This window comes from Schistocerca americana, chromosome 7, assembly GCF_021461395.2.
Source record: "Schistocerca americana isolate TAMUIC-IGC-003095 chromosome 7, iqSchAmer2.1, whole genome shotgun sequence".
NCBI lineage: Eukaryota > Metazoa > Arthropoda > Insecta > Orthoptera > Acrididae > Schistocerca > Schistocerca americana.
This window is the reverse complement of record NC_060125.1, coordinates 272,519,078-272,531,124: the sequence shown is the minus strand read 5'-3', so window position 1 is coordinate 272,531,124 and position 12,047 is coordinate 272,519,078. Positions and strand designations below refer to the sequence as shown.

Here is a 12,047-nt window from a genome sequence, read left to right as displayed (position 1 = left end):
GAAAATTATGTGGGTAATGTATTTTTAATTTTTTATACCAACCTGCATGTAGCCAAGTTCATTACTGCACCTGGGTGGTGGAGTAGGTTATGTGCCTGCAATGGGTTTCACCCTCTCCCTTCTGCCACCTTCCTACACCATAAACATAATACTATACTATACACACTTCCATTACACTCACCTACATTCAACACATGCACATCTGACAGCTCTCTCATATCTACAAGGAAAGGGACCAATGTGTGTGGAGGAAGAACACACTTTCTGACAGGTGGCTCAACCTTCCCTGTACCTAGGGTATCCCCACCAACAGTGCCAAATGACATTTACATTATTAATAGTTGTCAAATAGCCTCAATTTCAATACTCCTCTGCTGTTTTAAGTATTTCACAATCCTCCTCTGCAGTTCACTGACCACACAGCAGCTGTTAATACCAAATATTTACTATTCAGGAGCATGTTTTGCTCTAAGCTGCTACTTACATCCAAATGCACTAAATTTTGCGACTTTAGTGATCTTACATATGTAGTGAGGTCCCTAAGCTTACACACTACTTAATCTAACTTATGCTAAGGACAATACACACACCCATGCCCGAGGCAGAACTCGAACCTCCGACAGGGGGGAGCTGCCCAGACCTGACAAGATGCCTTAGACCGCATGGCTCTTGCATATGTGATGTTAAATATTTCTACAATACAAAGGAATTAATGACATTAGCTGCTAGTGGCAATTGATTTAAATCAATGGGGAAAATTGAAAATTTGCGCTGGACTGGGATTCAAGCCTGGATCTCCTGCTTATTAAGCAGATGCGATGACCGTTGTGCCATCCAGATACAGTGGTTATCGCAACTGCACAGACTACCCCAGCACACCTCCATCAGATCAAAATTCGCAACTTATCCACACTCTACTGATGCCATATCCCTTGCCCATTATCCTCATTAATCATGGCATTTTGCTGACTCCCATAGGAATTCGAGCATGGTGTGCATCTGCACTGAAGTAATCAATTGGTCATCTTCACCTTAATTATATATGTGGTGCCTGTTCTTTCAGACATGACTAAAAGATTAGACACCACATATATGAAATATTTCTGCATAGCTGGAGAGTGACAAGTGTGGTTAGCATCAAAGCACAAATCACACAGAGTGATGCAATTTTCTGTAAAACAGAAGCGGCGTTTTCTCAGTCATTATGTTGCAGCTTCTAGCACATCTCTCGGCCCATAATGGGAGGAGAGGGAGGAGGTGGGTCTCATATTAAATGTACCTTAACTTCATTGCTACAATGCACAGCAATACTTTATACTCAGATTATTGTCCTCTCCTTTCCTATGGTTTGCAAAAATAACCTGACTAAGCAAGGTTTATTCCTGTTGGCTAATCATTCCTAATTCCCCATTGTTCACAGTACAATATGTTAAAGATGCATATGCTGATGTAACTTTATTCACCATGAAACAGGTTGGATGACAATTTTTTGATGAATTAAGGAGAATATTACCCAGCTCTCAGGGAAATATTGAAAAGCAAGCAACAGGAAAAATTTGAAAACTAGATAAATTACTCAAATGCAGTTCTCCAGGTGAGAAGTTTTGTGGATAATATTACAAAGTATCTGCAGTGTGAATATGAATATAAAATTTTGACAAACAGTTAACACAACAATTTTATTCATGACTTTTGTACCCAAAATACCAATGTTTGCTATATATTCAGAATCCAACCATGTAAGCATTCAGTATCTTTGTCACAAACTCAGACCTGCGAAAATTTTGGTAAACTGATTGAGATGCAGAATCCCTATGAGACAATATCAACAGCAGTAATGAATATTGGATAAACTGCTCCTCACAACATAGAGAAAGTGTAGGACTGTGTGTGTGTGTGTGTGTGTGGTGTGTGTGTGTGTGTGTGTGTGTGTGTGTTTGTTTCCTTCTGTCTATATATTCTGCCTGACAACTAATGTAAAGGTCTATTATTAAAAGTGCCCGACTGTTGTTTCCTCAGTCCTCCTAATATACATATCATCATTCCATTCTCAGATTTTCCATTGTTAAATGATTGAGTACAAATGCTTATATGTATCTTAAGACAAATTATTTCATTAAAAAGAATTCCATTCCTGCCATACAACAGAGTGTAATGTCAATATCCACACACACTGAAGAGGCATAAATGTCTATCTACAAGCTAATAAAATATGAGAAAAGGTAATAAATCTTTGAACAAATGGAATTTTCGTGAGAAGCAAAAACTGTTATTTATTTAACATAAATATTTTAAAAACAGTGAATCGATGTTATGAAAATAGTTTGCTACTCATCATGTAGAAGAGACGTTCAGCAGGCCGGCACGACAGAGAGACCACAATATCTGCTATACATCTGAGCTTTCAGCCAAAAGATCTTCTAAAGTAGAAGACACACACACACACACACACACACACACACACACAAAAAAAAGCAGAATTCACACACACGATCAGTCTCTGGCCACTGGATTTTCCATTGTTTAAGTTTAAACAGTGATTCTGGTATTTCTAGTATTGTCAAATGTTCTTAAAAGTAATTATGACAAAATGAGAATGACAGATAAAAATGAGAAGAATGATGCGAAATCAAAAAAATTATCTTCAACAGAATACTTAATTTTATGTAAAATGAAGGTGGAGGGGGAAGATAGGAAAGGAATTATTGATGTCAGCTGCATTGGGACTTATGCAGAATCAGCAGCGACAAGTGAAAATGTGTGCCAGACCGGGATTTCTTGCTTACGAGGCAGAAGTGTTAACCACTGAACCACTCGGACACAGTGTGTATCGCAATTGTGTGGGCTATCTCAGCACACCTCCCTGCCGACCCACACGCACACCTAGTGCCATCTATCCGCATTCCCTGTCTGTACTCTCCACAGTCGCTAATTTTAGATTCCCACTTGAGGTCTAACATGAATGTGCATCCACATTGAAGGGTGGATGCATTGCCCACTGTGGTGAATCAGTTATTGGAATGTGTGGTATGTGTTCTTCTGCACATCTGAAAGAACAGACACCAAGCATTCGCATAACATACTTGATTTTCCCTCTCTCTCTCTCTCTCTCTCTCTCTTGAAAGTACAGATCATCCTTCTTTAGTTTTGTGTATTTTTGTTGCTAACCAAGAAGTTACTTACCATTGCTATCTATCATTCCTTCTAATTACCCTCTTCTTTTTGCTATTCACCTGTCTTTCCATTAAAATTTTGCTACAGCATCCAATAACATGTTGTATCACCATTGACATGACTTACTATTTAGACATAATTTACACAGAAAGCAGCTTACATACCAATAAAAGTGACAGTGTACCATACAAGTTTTTCTACATGTTTATGAGGTGGGAAGAATATTTTCAAAATTGAAGAAAATTTAACTATTTCATGCTGTACATTTTATTTTACTACAAAATACCATCAGGCTTATGTTTTAACACATTTTTCTTATACAACGTATCAAAAGAACACAAGAAATTAATATACTGTAAATGCAGAACTCACTGGTATAATTGAAAATCACATCCACATGATTGTAAATCTGTCATCACTACTCACAAGCTTTCAATCTGTCTTCAATGAAGTCTATCACATAACGTTGTCTAATGGTATCAATTTCCATTTGCTGCGCGTATGTGCGTTTCATCTTCTCTTGCCTAACTAGGGTGGTGAAGATGCACGGCAACCTAAAATCAAACTGTTTTATGTTATCTAGTGTAAGTCTGTCCACTAGTTCCAATGATTCTGGCATCTTAACATTATTCGTCTTGAGAACAGGAACGGCTTTCATTTCACCGATGCTTTTTGGACAAAGAACTGTATCCCTTACTAAATGACAACAAAACTCATCTGATATAAACTTCTCACTTACATAAAATAAGATTTTTGTACTTCTCAGTTTGCAGTCCTCAAAAGCAAAAAATTGATCCATTCCTAACCCAGCAGAGTCCCATATCACATGACCCACAAGCTTATGTTTATCATACAACTCCTTCTTAAGAGAGGCAGCTTCATCATAATCATCATGTACACAAACTACACAATAGTCATACTGTTCAGGAATGGAAAACGGATGGGTTTCATTGACCGCTTCATTTATATATCGAGGAAGCAGGTCCACTGGCACTGAATTCAATGATTTACTTTTCTCAAGTAAAATTTCCTTCAGAAACATCTCCAGTTTTTCATGTGGCCATGTTAAAAGTTCAGGGGCTTTTAGTTCAGGAACATCTGGAGTGGGACTGTCAGGTGGCTCTACTGGAACATTCACATCGGGAACATACTCAGAGAGGTACTTCTTCTTCCCTTTCCTCTTCAGACCAAAGAAAAATTTCTTAATTTCTTTATTATTTCCTGCTTTTTGTGGAGTATTCAGTACAATGTATCCTCTGAGCATTGTCTTGTTACTTTCCCTCTCTAATTAGACATAGCCACCTGCAATAGAAAATCAATATGAGTCTTACTAACGTACTGCAACACCGGGAGGATATTACTAACACAGAATGCACAACACTATAGTATGGCTCAACTTTACCATGTTATAACCTGATATTACGAGCGTGTAGAAATGTTGTGTCTTCGCTGGGTATTTTTCTGTCTCAAATTGTTACCAAAAAGTGATTCAACCCAGTATTTATTAAAGAGCAACAATGTTCAAAGAAGCACTAAATGTTATGAACATGGATATAAAACAGAACTTTTAGAAATATTTATGTACACAAGAATTTTATTATACAAAACAAGCTGTTCATACAAAAAATTATAGAACAAAATTACACAGTTTATACTACAAATGTGGTGGTACTGTACAAATTTCTATTTTCACATACACATGACATAAAACTGTTACAATGAAAACTAGACAAAGCAACAGCCCCTTATACAAAAGAAGCAAAGTATTTTATATTTTAATTTCGTCTGTGGTACTCACATTAAAAAATTTATGAACAAAGGGAAAGTAAACACTGGCAGCAATGTTTGACTCAAATACACTTAAGATAATTTTTTGTGATAGTATTCTGAAGAGTCCCTACATTGGATTTGAAACAAAGAAAACGATTAGGATACCCCATGTAGTCTGATAACTTGAAACATCATCAGACACACAATCTCAATACAGTTTTACAACAAACACAATTAACTGGCATTTAGTCAGAAGCGGTGCACCAATGGCAACATATCAACGAAATGGTGGCCGTGGGTAACTTTGTGATGATCCCGCTGTGTTTATAAGCACATGAAGAGAGGACTCTATGTGAAATATGAAATAAAGAGGAAAATAAATAATAATAAAAAACCCTACTACTTTAATGTACATATGAAGCAATAGAAAATCTACTAACCACTTTATTTTAAACATTCCTTGAAATGTAGAATCCATGTCACAATGAATTTTCACTATAATTCAATACTTTGTTAACTGGTAAAAGCATGTAGGTATCTGAACATGACCTGAAGACAAAAACCAAAACAGTACATTTATATTACACTCTAATATGGTTATTACAGACTCCTCTTTCCTTAACGTTTAGCTCTCTTGGATTATCAAGTCACTGGAGGCAAATATTTACTAATATTCAACAGATTCAAGAGAACAAGTTACCTTCAGTAATTGCTCAAAATGCTCTAAGAATGATTTGTAAGAAACTAAGGTGTGACCAAGTTATAACACATGATAACAGTTGCTATAATGGACCAGACTCTGCTTCAGTGTCTTCAACCTCAAAAATAATCCACTGATACAATTATTATTAAGTGCAACGGTGTATGCAAGTATCTGCACATGTGCTCAATACAACTTTAAACTTGAGACATGTCACCTGGGCAAAAACTATTTTTGTTACTTTATAAAAAGACTGATAACTTATTTTGAAGTTTAAATCATTTATACAGTAGTGGAAACTAATGAGCAACACATTACAGAAAAAGGTCATTATGATCCCTGCCTTAACCATCCAGGATGAAAGGAGGATCCAACAAATTAATATAATTAAAAAAATATAATAATAATAATAATAATAATAATAAATCTAAGTGAGGCAAAAGTTAATAAAAAACTCTTGAATTCATGATCAATCTGTACAAGGTAATAATGCATCTAAGTACACAATAATACTTTTTATGGAGCCAAATAGCAATCATCAGAATGAGCAAGAAGAAGCATTTCCAATCAACGAGCAATGTGGGAGGTTGAGAGGAGCATGCTAACAATGGTGTTATTGGTGTAATATCATTTTAAACAATTGCTGGGCATGAATATAAGAGTCATTCTCTTGTGCATATGGTAATACTTAAAGCAATCATTTCCTTCAACTACTCACTCTTGCAACACAATGCAACTTCATAGTGAATGTGGAAGTGCGAAAAAAGCTTGTATGAAACCTTATACAAAACAACAAATGACTTACACAAAACAAGTTTACAAATTCAAATGATACAAAACATCCACTGGCTTTAAAAACTGGCAAGATCTATTCACTGCTGATGCATTTCAGTTACTGCTGCAAATTTACGATACATCTACATCACAGCCACATACCAAAAAGTTTTTTAGTGCCAAAACATTTTGTTCTGGCAAATATCTCTACTCCACACCATTTTACGGCAAATTTTACAGTATCTCATCAAAAAATCACAGAACATAAGAGCCTCATTCACAAAAACTTTTTGTGGGAATAAGGGAATAATGGTCTACATTACTCAATTAATGAATCTTGACACTTATAAATAAGCCAATGCACTAGAATGAATTATGAATATTCACATGTCTTATTACCAACTTGTTTTGGCATATGGTATTGCTTTGTCTATCATTGTTCCCTTATGTTTGCTGTTGTTATCATAAACACACATCTTGAAAACCAGGAGATGCACTGTTTAGCATGTAAACATAAATGGATAATCTCTTCTTCAGAAACACTATATTAGACTCATTCACTTTCAGAAAAACTGTCTGAATCACTGTCATTCATTATGGCATCACCTGTGGTACCTCCAGAGTATGACACTGGTGGATTTATAGTCAAATTCACAGTAACTTTATTTCCCACATGCACTGCTGAGGAACTTGTGATGCTCACATTTGTTGCAGGTAGTGGACTGGACTGTGATACTACTTGCATTATACATGTCCGTGCTTCATCATCCATCGGCAAGGAAGCAAGGGTATCTGCTATGGTGTCACCTGTGGGCTGTTCATTCCCAGCATTCACGTTTGAGGAAACTTCTGGCAAAATGCTGGTACTGGTGTGTACATCAATTGCTGAATGGGCATTCTCAATTTGTTGCGTTTCTGATGTTGAGTTCTGTAATTGTTTCTTTTGAATGAAATCACTCACACTAAGTCGCAGCTGTTCACGGAATGCTAACCTTCGTTCTTCATCATTCAGTCTATCTAAACATTTTCTTTTTTCTCTGAGAGGTAAGGTATATGTTGTATTTACACTTTGTCGCAACGCTACTTTCGATTTAGGATGCAGACCTGCTATACCTGAGAGGGGTAGTGGAATGTAGTTAGGAATACCATTTGGGAATATTGGTACACATTTTTCTCGGTGGGCTTGAACGCTGGACATCAATGACTGAAAAACGGCTCCACTCTGGATGCGGCGATAGAACTGGCTTGCATTAAAATTGTCTGTTAAGTAAAACAGCACTTTGCTGCTCCTCGACATCATAAATTCAAAACAGGAAAATATGTCTGCACCCGCACGATAAAAGCCATCATGAACCATACATCCTGTTAAGTCGAAAGTGCGGCACAAGTAATGCTTCAGTTCGTCCGCTGAATCATAGTCCTCTTCGTCTGCTATAATGCAAAAGTCGTAATACGACGGAAACTCCCTGCAAATTTTTTCAGCTAAGCTACAAATTATAGTTCGCAATTCATTATCCGTCAGGCCTTCAGCACGGTAAATGTCAATATCTGCGTCATTTGCATACTCACAGATCACTTCAATCGGAGTTTCGTTCACATTCTTGTTCTCTTCATTATTGCATACCTTCCCTGAATTAGGAGAGTCAACTGTAGACTTCACGTTCGCGGAACTATTATCCTTGTTGGCACATGCATCTATATCTTCAATACTTGCCGCATGTATGTGTTCTTTGTCCGATTGTTCAGTAACGCCGATAAGTTTCTGAGGATCAGATACTCGTTCTTGCCTTCCTTTACGCTGTTTCCTCCATGTCTTCCAAGCGCTGCGGAGCTTCCCTAAAAGCTCTGCCATTTCTTGTATTGTCGCCGCCCTGACACCTGTTGATTATGCAAACTTTACAAAACTACGGAAACTCTTTATGACTTACCTCCATAATAGGAGCAAGTTAAAAATCTGTTTGTTATAAATACAGAAGCACAAAACTGAAGATTTCCACTTTCTTCGTGTTACACGTACGTTTATTAGCACGACAAATGTCAGATTTCTCTCACATACTCAAAGACAATGCTTGTTGCGCTTACGTCAAACCTGCGTCAAACTGCTACAGAGAGTGTCTTTGGTGAATTTTATGGTCACGTTATTTCCTCATTTTTTTTTTTTTTTTTTAAACTGCGCAGTGCTACTCACTCCTCAATTACGTACAAATTAACAGTGTACTTCTGTGACAACATTAATGGGATAGATGTGATATATCTAACTTTTTGAACTCATAGCCAATGTTTAAGCATTTCTCTTCGTCGGCAGAACTATAGTACATTGCATATTTTATTTCCACAGAAATATTTCGATATTTCTCAAGATTAGGCTGACATACCGCAGAAAAACAAATATTTTCTCAACGCTCTGGATCTGTCTATCTTGAGAAGCCCATGATTTTGCAAAAACTTTGCAAATGTTGTTATTTTTATCGTATACTCTCCTTGTTTGACTTTTCCTTGGTGTCTGGATTCCCTAGCTATGAACTAGCAACAATCGAGACCTCTGATCACTAGTGTTCGTTTCCAGTTGATAACAAACTTAGCAAGCAGATAATACTTCGTGGAGTAGCACTGTATGTTGTCCTGATGCAAGTTAGGTGACAGTATTATGAGACAACATTGCAGCTCCTGCGCTATTCCGAATTACCATGCAATGTTCCTTTAAACATGCATGCATGTCCAAACGAACAGGCACTGTGGCGACTACAGCAGTTATGAAATACATGAAGAGTCATACTCGAATAGCCTAAAGGTGAGGTGCCCTCTCGCATTAAGGGGAAATCCGGGTTCGAGTCCAGGTCCGGCAAAGATTTTCATTGAGTCATGCTCGGATAACATTATAATAAGGCGAACACTCGCGATAAGTGGAAAATCCTGCTTCGAGTCCCAGTCCAGTACAGATTTACATTGTTGTCACTCCATTACACCGCTGATGGTTATCCATATTCACAGTTGTGAATACATTTCGAGTATTATGACAGGTGGGAGATGAGGCTCTACCAGACATGGTCTACACCTGAATACGAGAGAGCGAGACAGGCAGACTGGCTTTGCTTCTGCAGAAAACATATGAGGGGCTGCTTCAAGCAAAACAAGATCCCTGTTATTACTTGTCTCAGAGGGGTACAGCGCCTTTCTTATGTGGTATCGACAGCTATGATGCCACAATGTAGGTGAGTCCTTGTAGGTTGGCACTAGGAGAGCAAACGATTAACACCGACCACAGCACCCTCTAGCCCAACGCTGTGCAGCTCTACGGGCGCCGCTCCACATTCAGCCCATTTGATTCCGAGCAGACGACCGACCAACATTGTTTCATTTTCATAGTGGGCGAACCACTACGGATTTTGCCTGTGTAACTTTTGTGAGCTTTGATACATCCGGCTTCGCACCTATGTGCTCCTCAGTGCAAAGTTAGGCATTCACATTGAGCCGTAGTAAAAATTTGCTGTTTTGAAGAGCACGCTGCAGCACGTACGGTAAAGCAGTCGCCCTCCGTTTCTGGCGGTGGCGCCGCTGTGGCAATCGCAGCTTTGGTGTCTCACTCTGGTGGAAAAGGGGAAAGGTTGCCTGTTCATGTGCATTTAAGGGGTGCGATGAGATCGGAGAAGGTGGTGAGTTAGTCGGAGGTAGTTGGTCAGCCAGGGCAGTCTGTCAGTCTGAGTCTAGTCAGTTGGTCAGCCAGCTCAGTGTCGGGCAGTCAGTGTCTGTCTGTCTGTCGGTCTGCCGTACGTTAAGGGGGTCAGTCGGAGTGAGGCTGGGTCAGTCTCGCGTCACCAGTTGCTGGCCTGTCTCTCGTTTACATTTCTGCTGCAGTTAGTGTCTGTCTGTCATCGGAGTGCTAGTATGTCTGTCCTTTGGATCAACTTTAAAGCCAGAAAATGAGAGTTTTGCCACTCTGCCAGTAACAGAACTCAGCTAGTGGTCGCCCGGTCAGGGCTGAGTTCCTGCATCTGAGTCTGCGCATTAGGCTGTCAGTCTGCTCGAGTTGCTCGAGCAACGGTCATTGGCGGTTGTATCGATCGGTTGGTCGGTCGCTCACTGATACACCAGATGACTTGTCTGCCTGGAGGGTCTGCGCATGTGAGGTGGCCACGTGAGTCCAGTGGCTGCGCCGTACAGCGAGGCATAGTGGCTTCGTGGCTGGCACGAGAGTGACAGGAGCCAACCTACGACATCAGTCTGGCCAATACGAGTTGCGACTTTCTGCGCCAGTTGAAGCGGCTGACAGCGGATGGTTCTTGAGAGCGTTTTGAGGGTGCTGCGCCAGGTCTTCGCCAGAAATCGCAGTTATTAGAAGTTAAGTGACTGTAAATATGCTGTTCATTTACTTGTTAAATTTTATTTGTTTTCTTGGTCAGTCTCTCGTCCCCAGCTTACTCTTTTGTTTCTCGTCAGCATTTGTTAGGCAGTTAGTGTCTGTCGGTCGGTCTGCCGTACGTTAATAGCTGCCTCTGCCATGTTTGTTGGATTCGGTGTAATCTTGCGAGGCGCTATATGTGTAATGTAGAACATGTTGTACTCTTTATGTAAGTCTGAATTTCATGGGTTTTATTTAAATAGCAATTTTTATAAAGTTGCCACCCTTCCACCATAAGAGCCCTTTTAAAAACAAATTGTACTTTTGGTGGCAAATAATATTTTAGTATGAGTGTTTGTACCATTTACATCCCTCTTACGGGGTGCGTAGTTAATGTGTTTGTGTGAGTTGTTAAAATTTTTAGTTTAAAGTAATCTTGTGTGTTGCAGATTTGCACCAGTGCAGTTTTTCAGAGGTCGTTGTGAGCGTTCGTGACTACGGCCATGTTGAAAGGGAGCAGAAGCTTCTCAGCCCGAAGGCTCCTACTGTAACAATTTTTGTTTTATTCTGCCTCTGAATAATTGTAACTTGATATTTCATGGGTGCTTTTCTACTTACAGTTTTAAATCTGTTTTGAAAAAGCTTTTAGGAATAAAATTCACATTTGTTAAATTGTAACTTGATATTTCGAGGGTGCTTTTCTGCTTATAAATTTTAAATCTGTTTTTGAAAAGGCTTTTATGAATAAAATTTCCATTGCTTGAAATTTAATTTGTTTCCATCAGTTACTCCTTGGCAACTACTTCCTCGCTCACATAGTGTGTTAATGTTCTTGCTGAATCGCTAGTAAAAAAGTAAATTCTTTAAGAAAGGATTTTGAAAGTAAATACCATGGTTTACACGTTATTATGTATTTCAAGTTAAGATTTTTGTGATATAGTAGAACCACTTTTACCTTAATAGCAGTACCGTGAGTTCTACCTCACCTGCTCCTCCTAGCTTCCTACATTCGGCCCACCCTTAAGTTTTCAGGAGCAGACCCACGTGCCGCCTTCCAGGCGGGATATTCAAAAGAGTGGTGATGAGCAGGGACTAAATTTTTTTTTTCCTCTCCACTTACCTGCATTTTTGCTCGGTACTGCTTTCTTTCCGTGCTAGCCCAGTGTGACTGCATGTGCGAGTGCTTCCACCCTTCGCTCTAAGACTTTATTTGTATCAACCATGGCTTCGCCACAGGAACAGGCTTCACTGTCCGATCTTGTACTTTTTCAGGCTCAGCAAATGACGCAA

The 12,047-nt window shown here is 39.0% G+C and overlaps 2 protein-coding genes across 3 annotated transcripts; both read right to left on the bottom strand.

The window, feature by feature from the left end:
• Nucleotides 1–3,407: 3,407 nt before the first annotated feature.
• On the bottom strand, nt 3,408–8,502 carry LOC124621860. Of its 2 annotated transcripts, XM_047147319.1 has the most exons (3): nt 8,347–8,496; nt 5,385–5,493; nt 3,408–4,476 (listed from the first exon to the last, which is right to left on the bottom strand). In XM_047147319.1, exon 3 carries the CDS (start codon nt 4,436–4,438, stop codon nt 3,593–3,595), a length of 846 nt encoding a protein of 281 aa, XP_047003275.1. In that variant the 5' UTR covers nt 4,439–4,476; nt 5,385–5,493; nt 8,347–8,496; the 3' UTR covers nt 3,408–3,592. The 2 variants fall into 2 exon arrangements, with proteins under 2 accessions (XP_047003275.1, XP_047003274.1); XM_047147318.1 differs by lacking the exon at nt 5,385–5,493 and having other exon boundaries at nt 8,347–8,502.
• LOC124621859 lies at nt 6,081–8,514 on the bottom strand. The gene is made up of 2 exons (XM_047147317.1): nt 8,436–8,514; nt 6,081–8,296 (listed from the first exon to the last, which is right to left on the bottom strand). The coding sequence occupies exon 2, from the start codon at nt 8,268–8,270 to the stop codon at nt 6,972–6,974; it is 1,299 nt and encodes a 432-aa protein (XP_047003273.1). The 5' UTR covers nt 8,271–8,296; nt 8,436–8,514; the 3' UTR covers nt 6,081–6,971.
• Nucleotides 8,515–12,047: the final 3,533 nt, after the last annotated feature.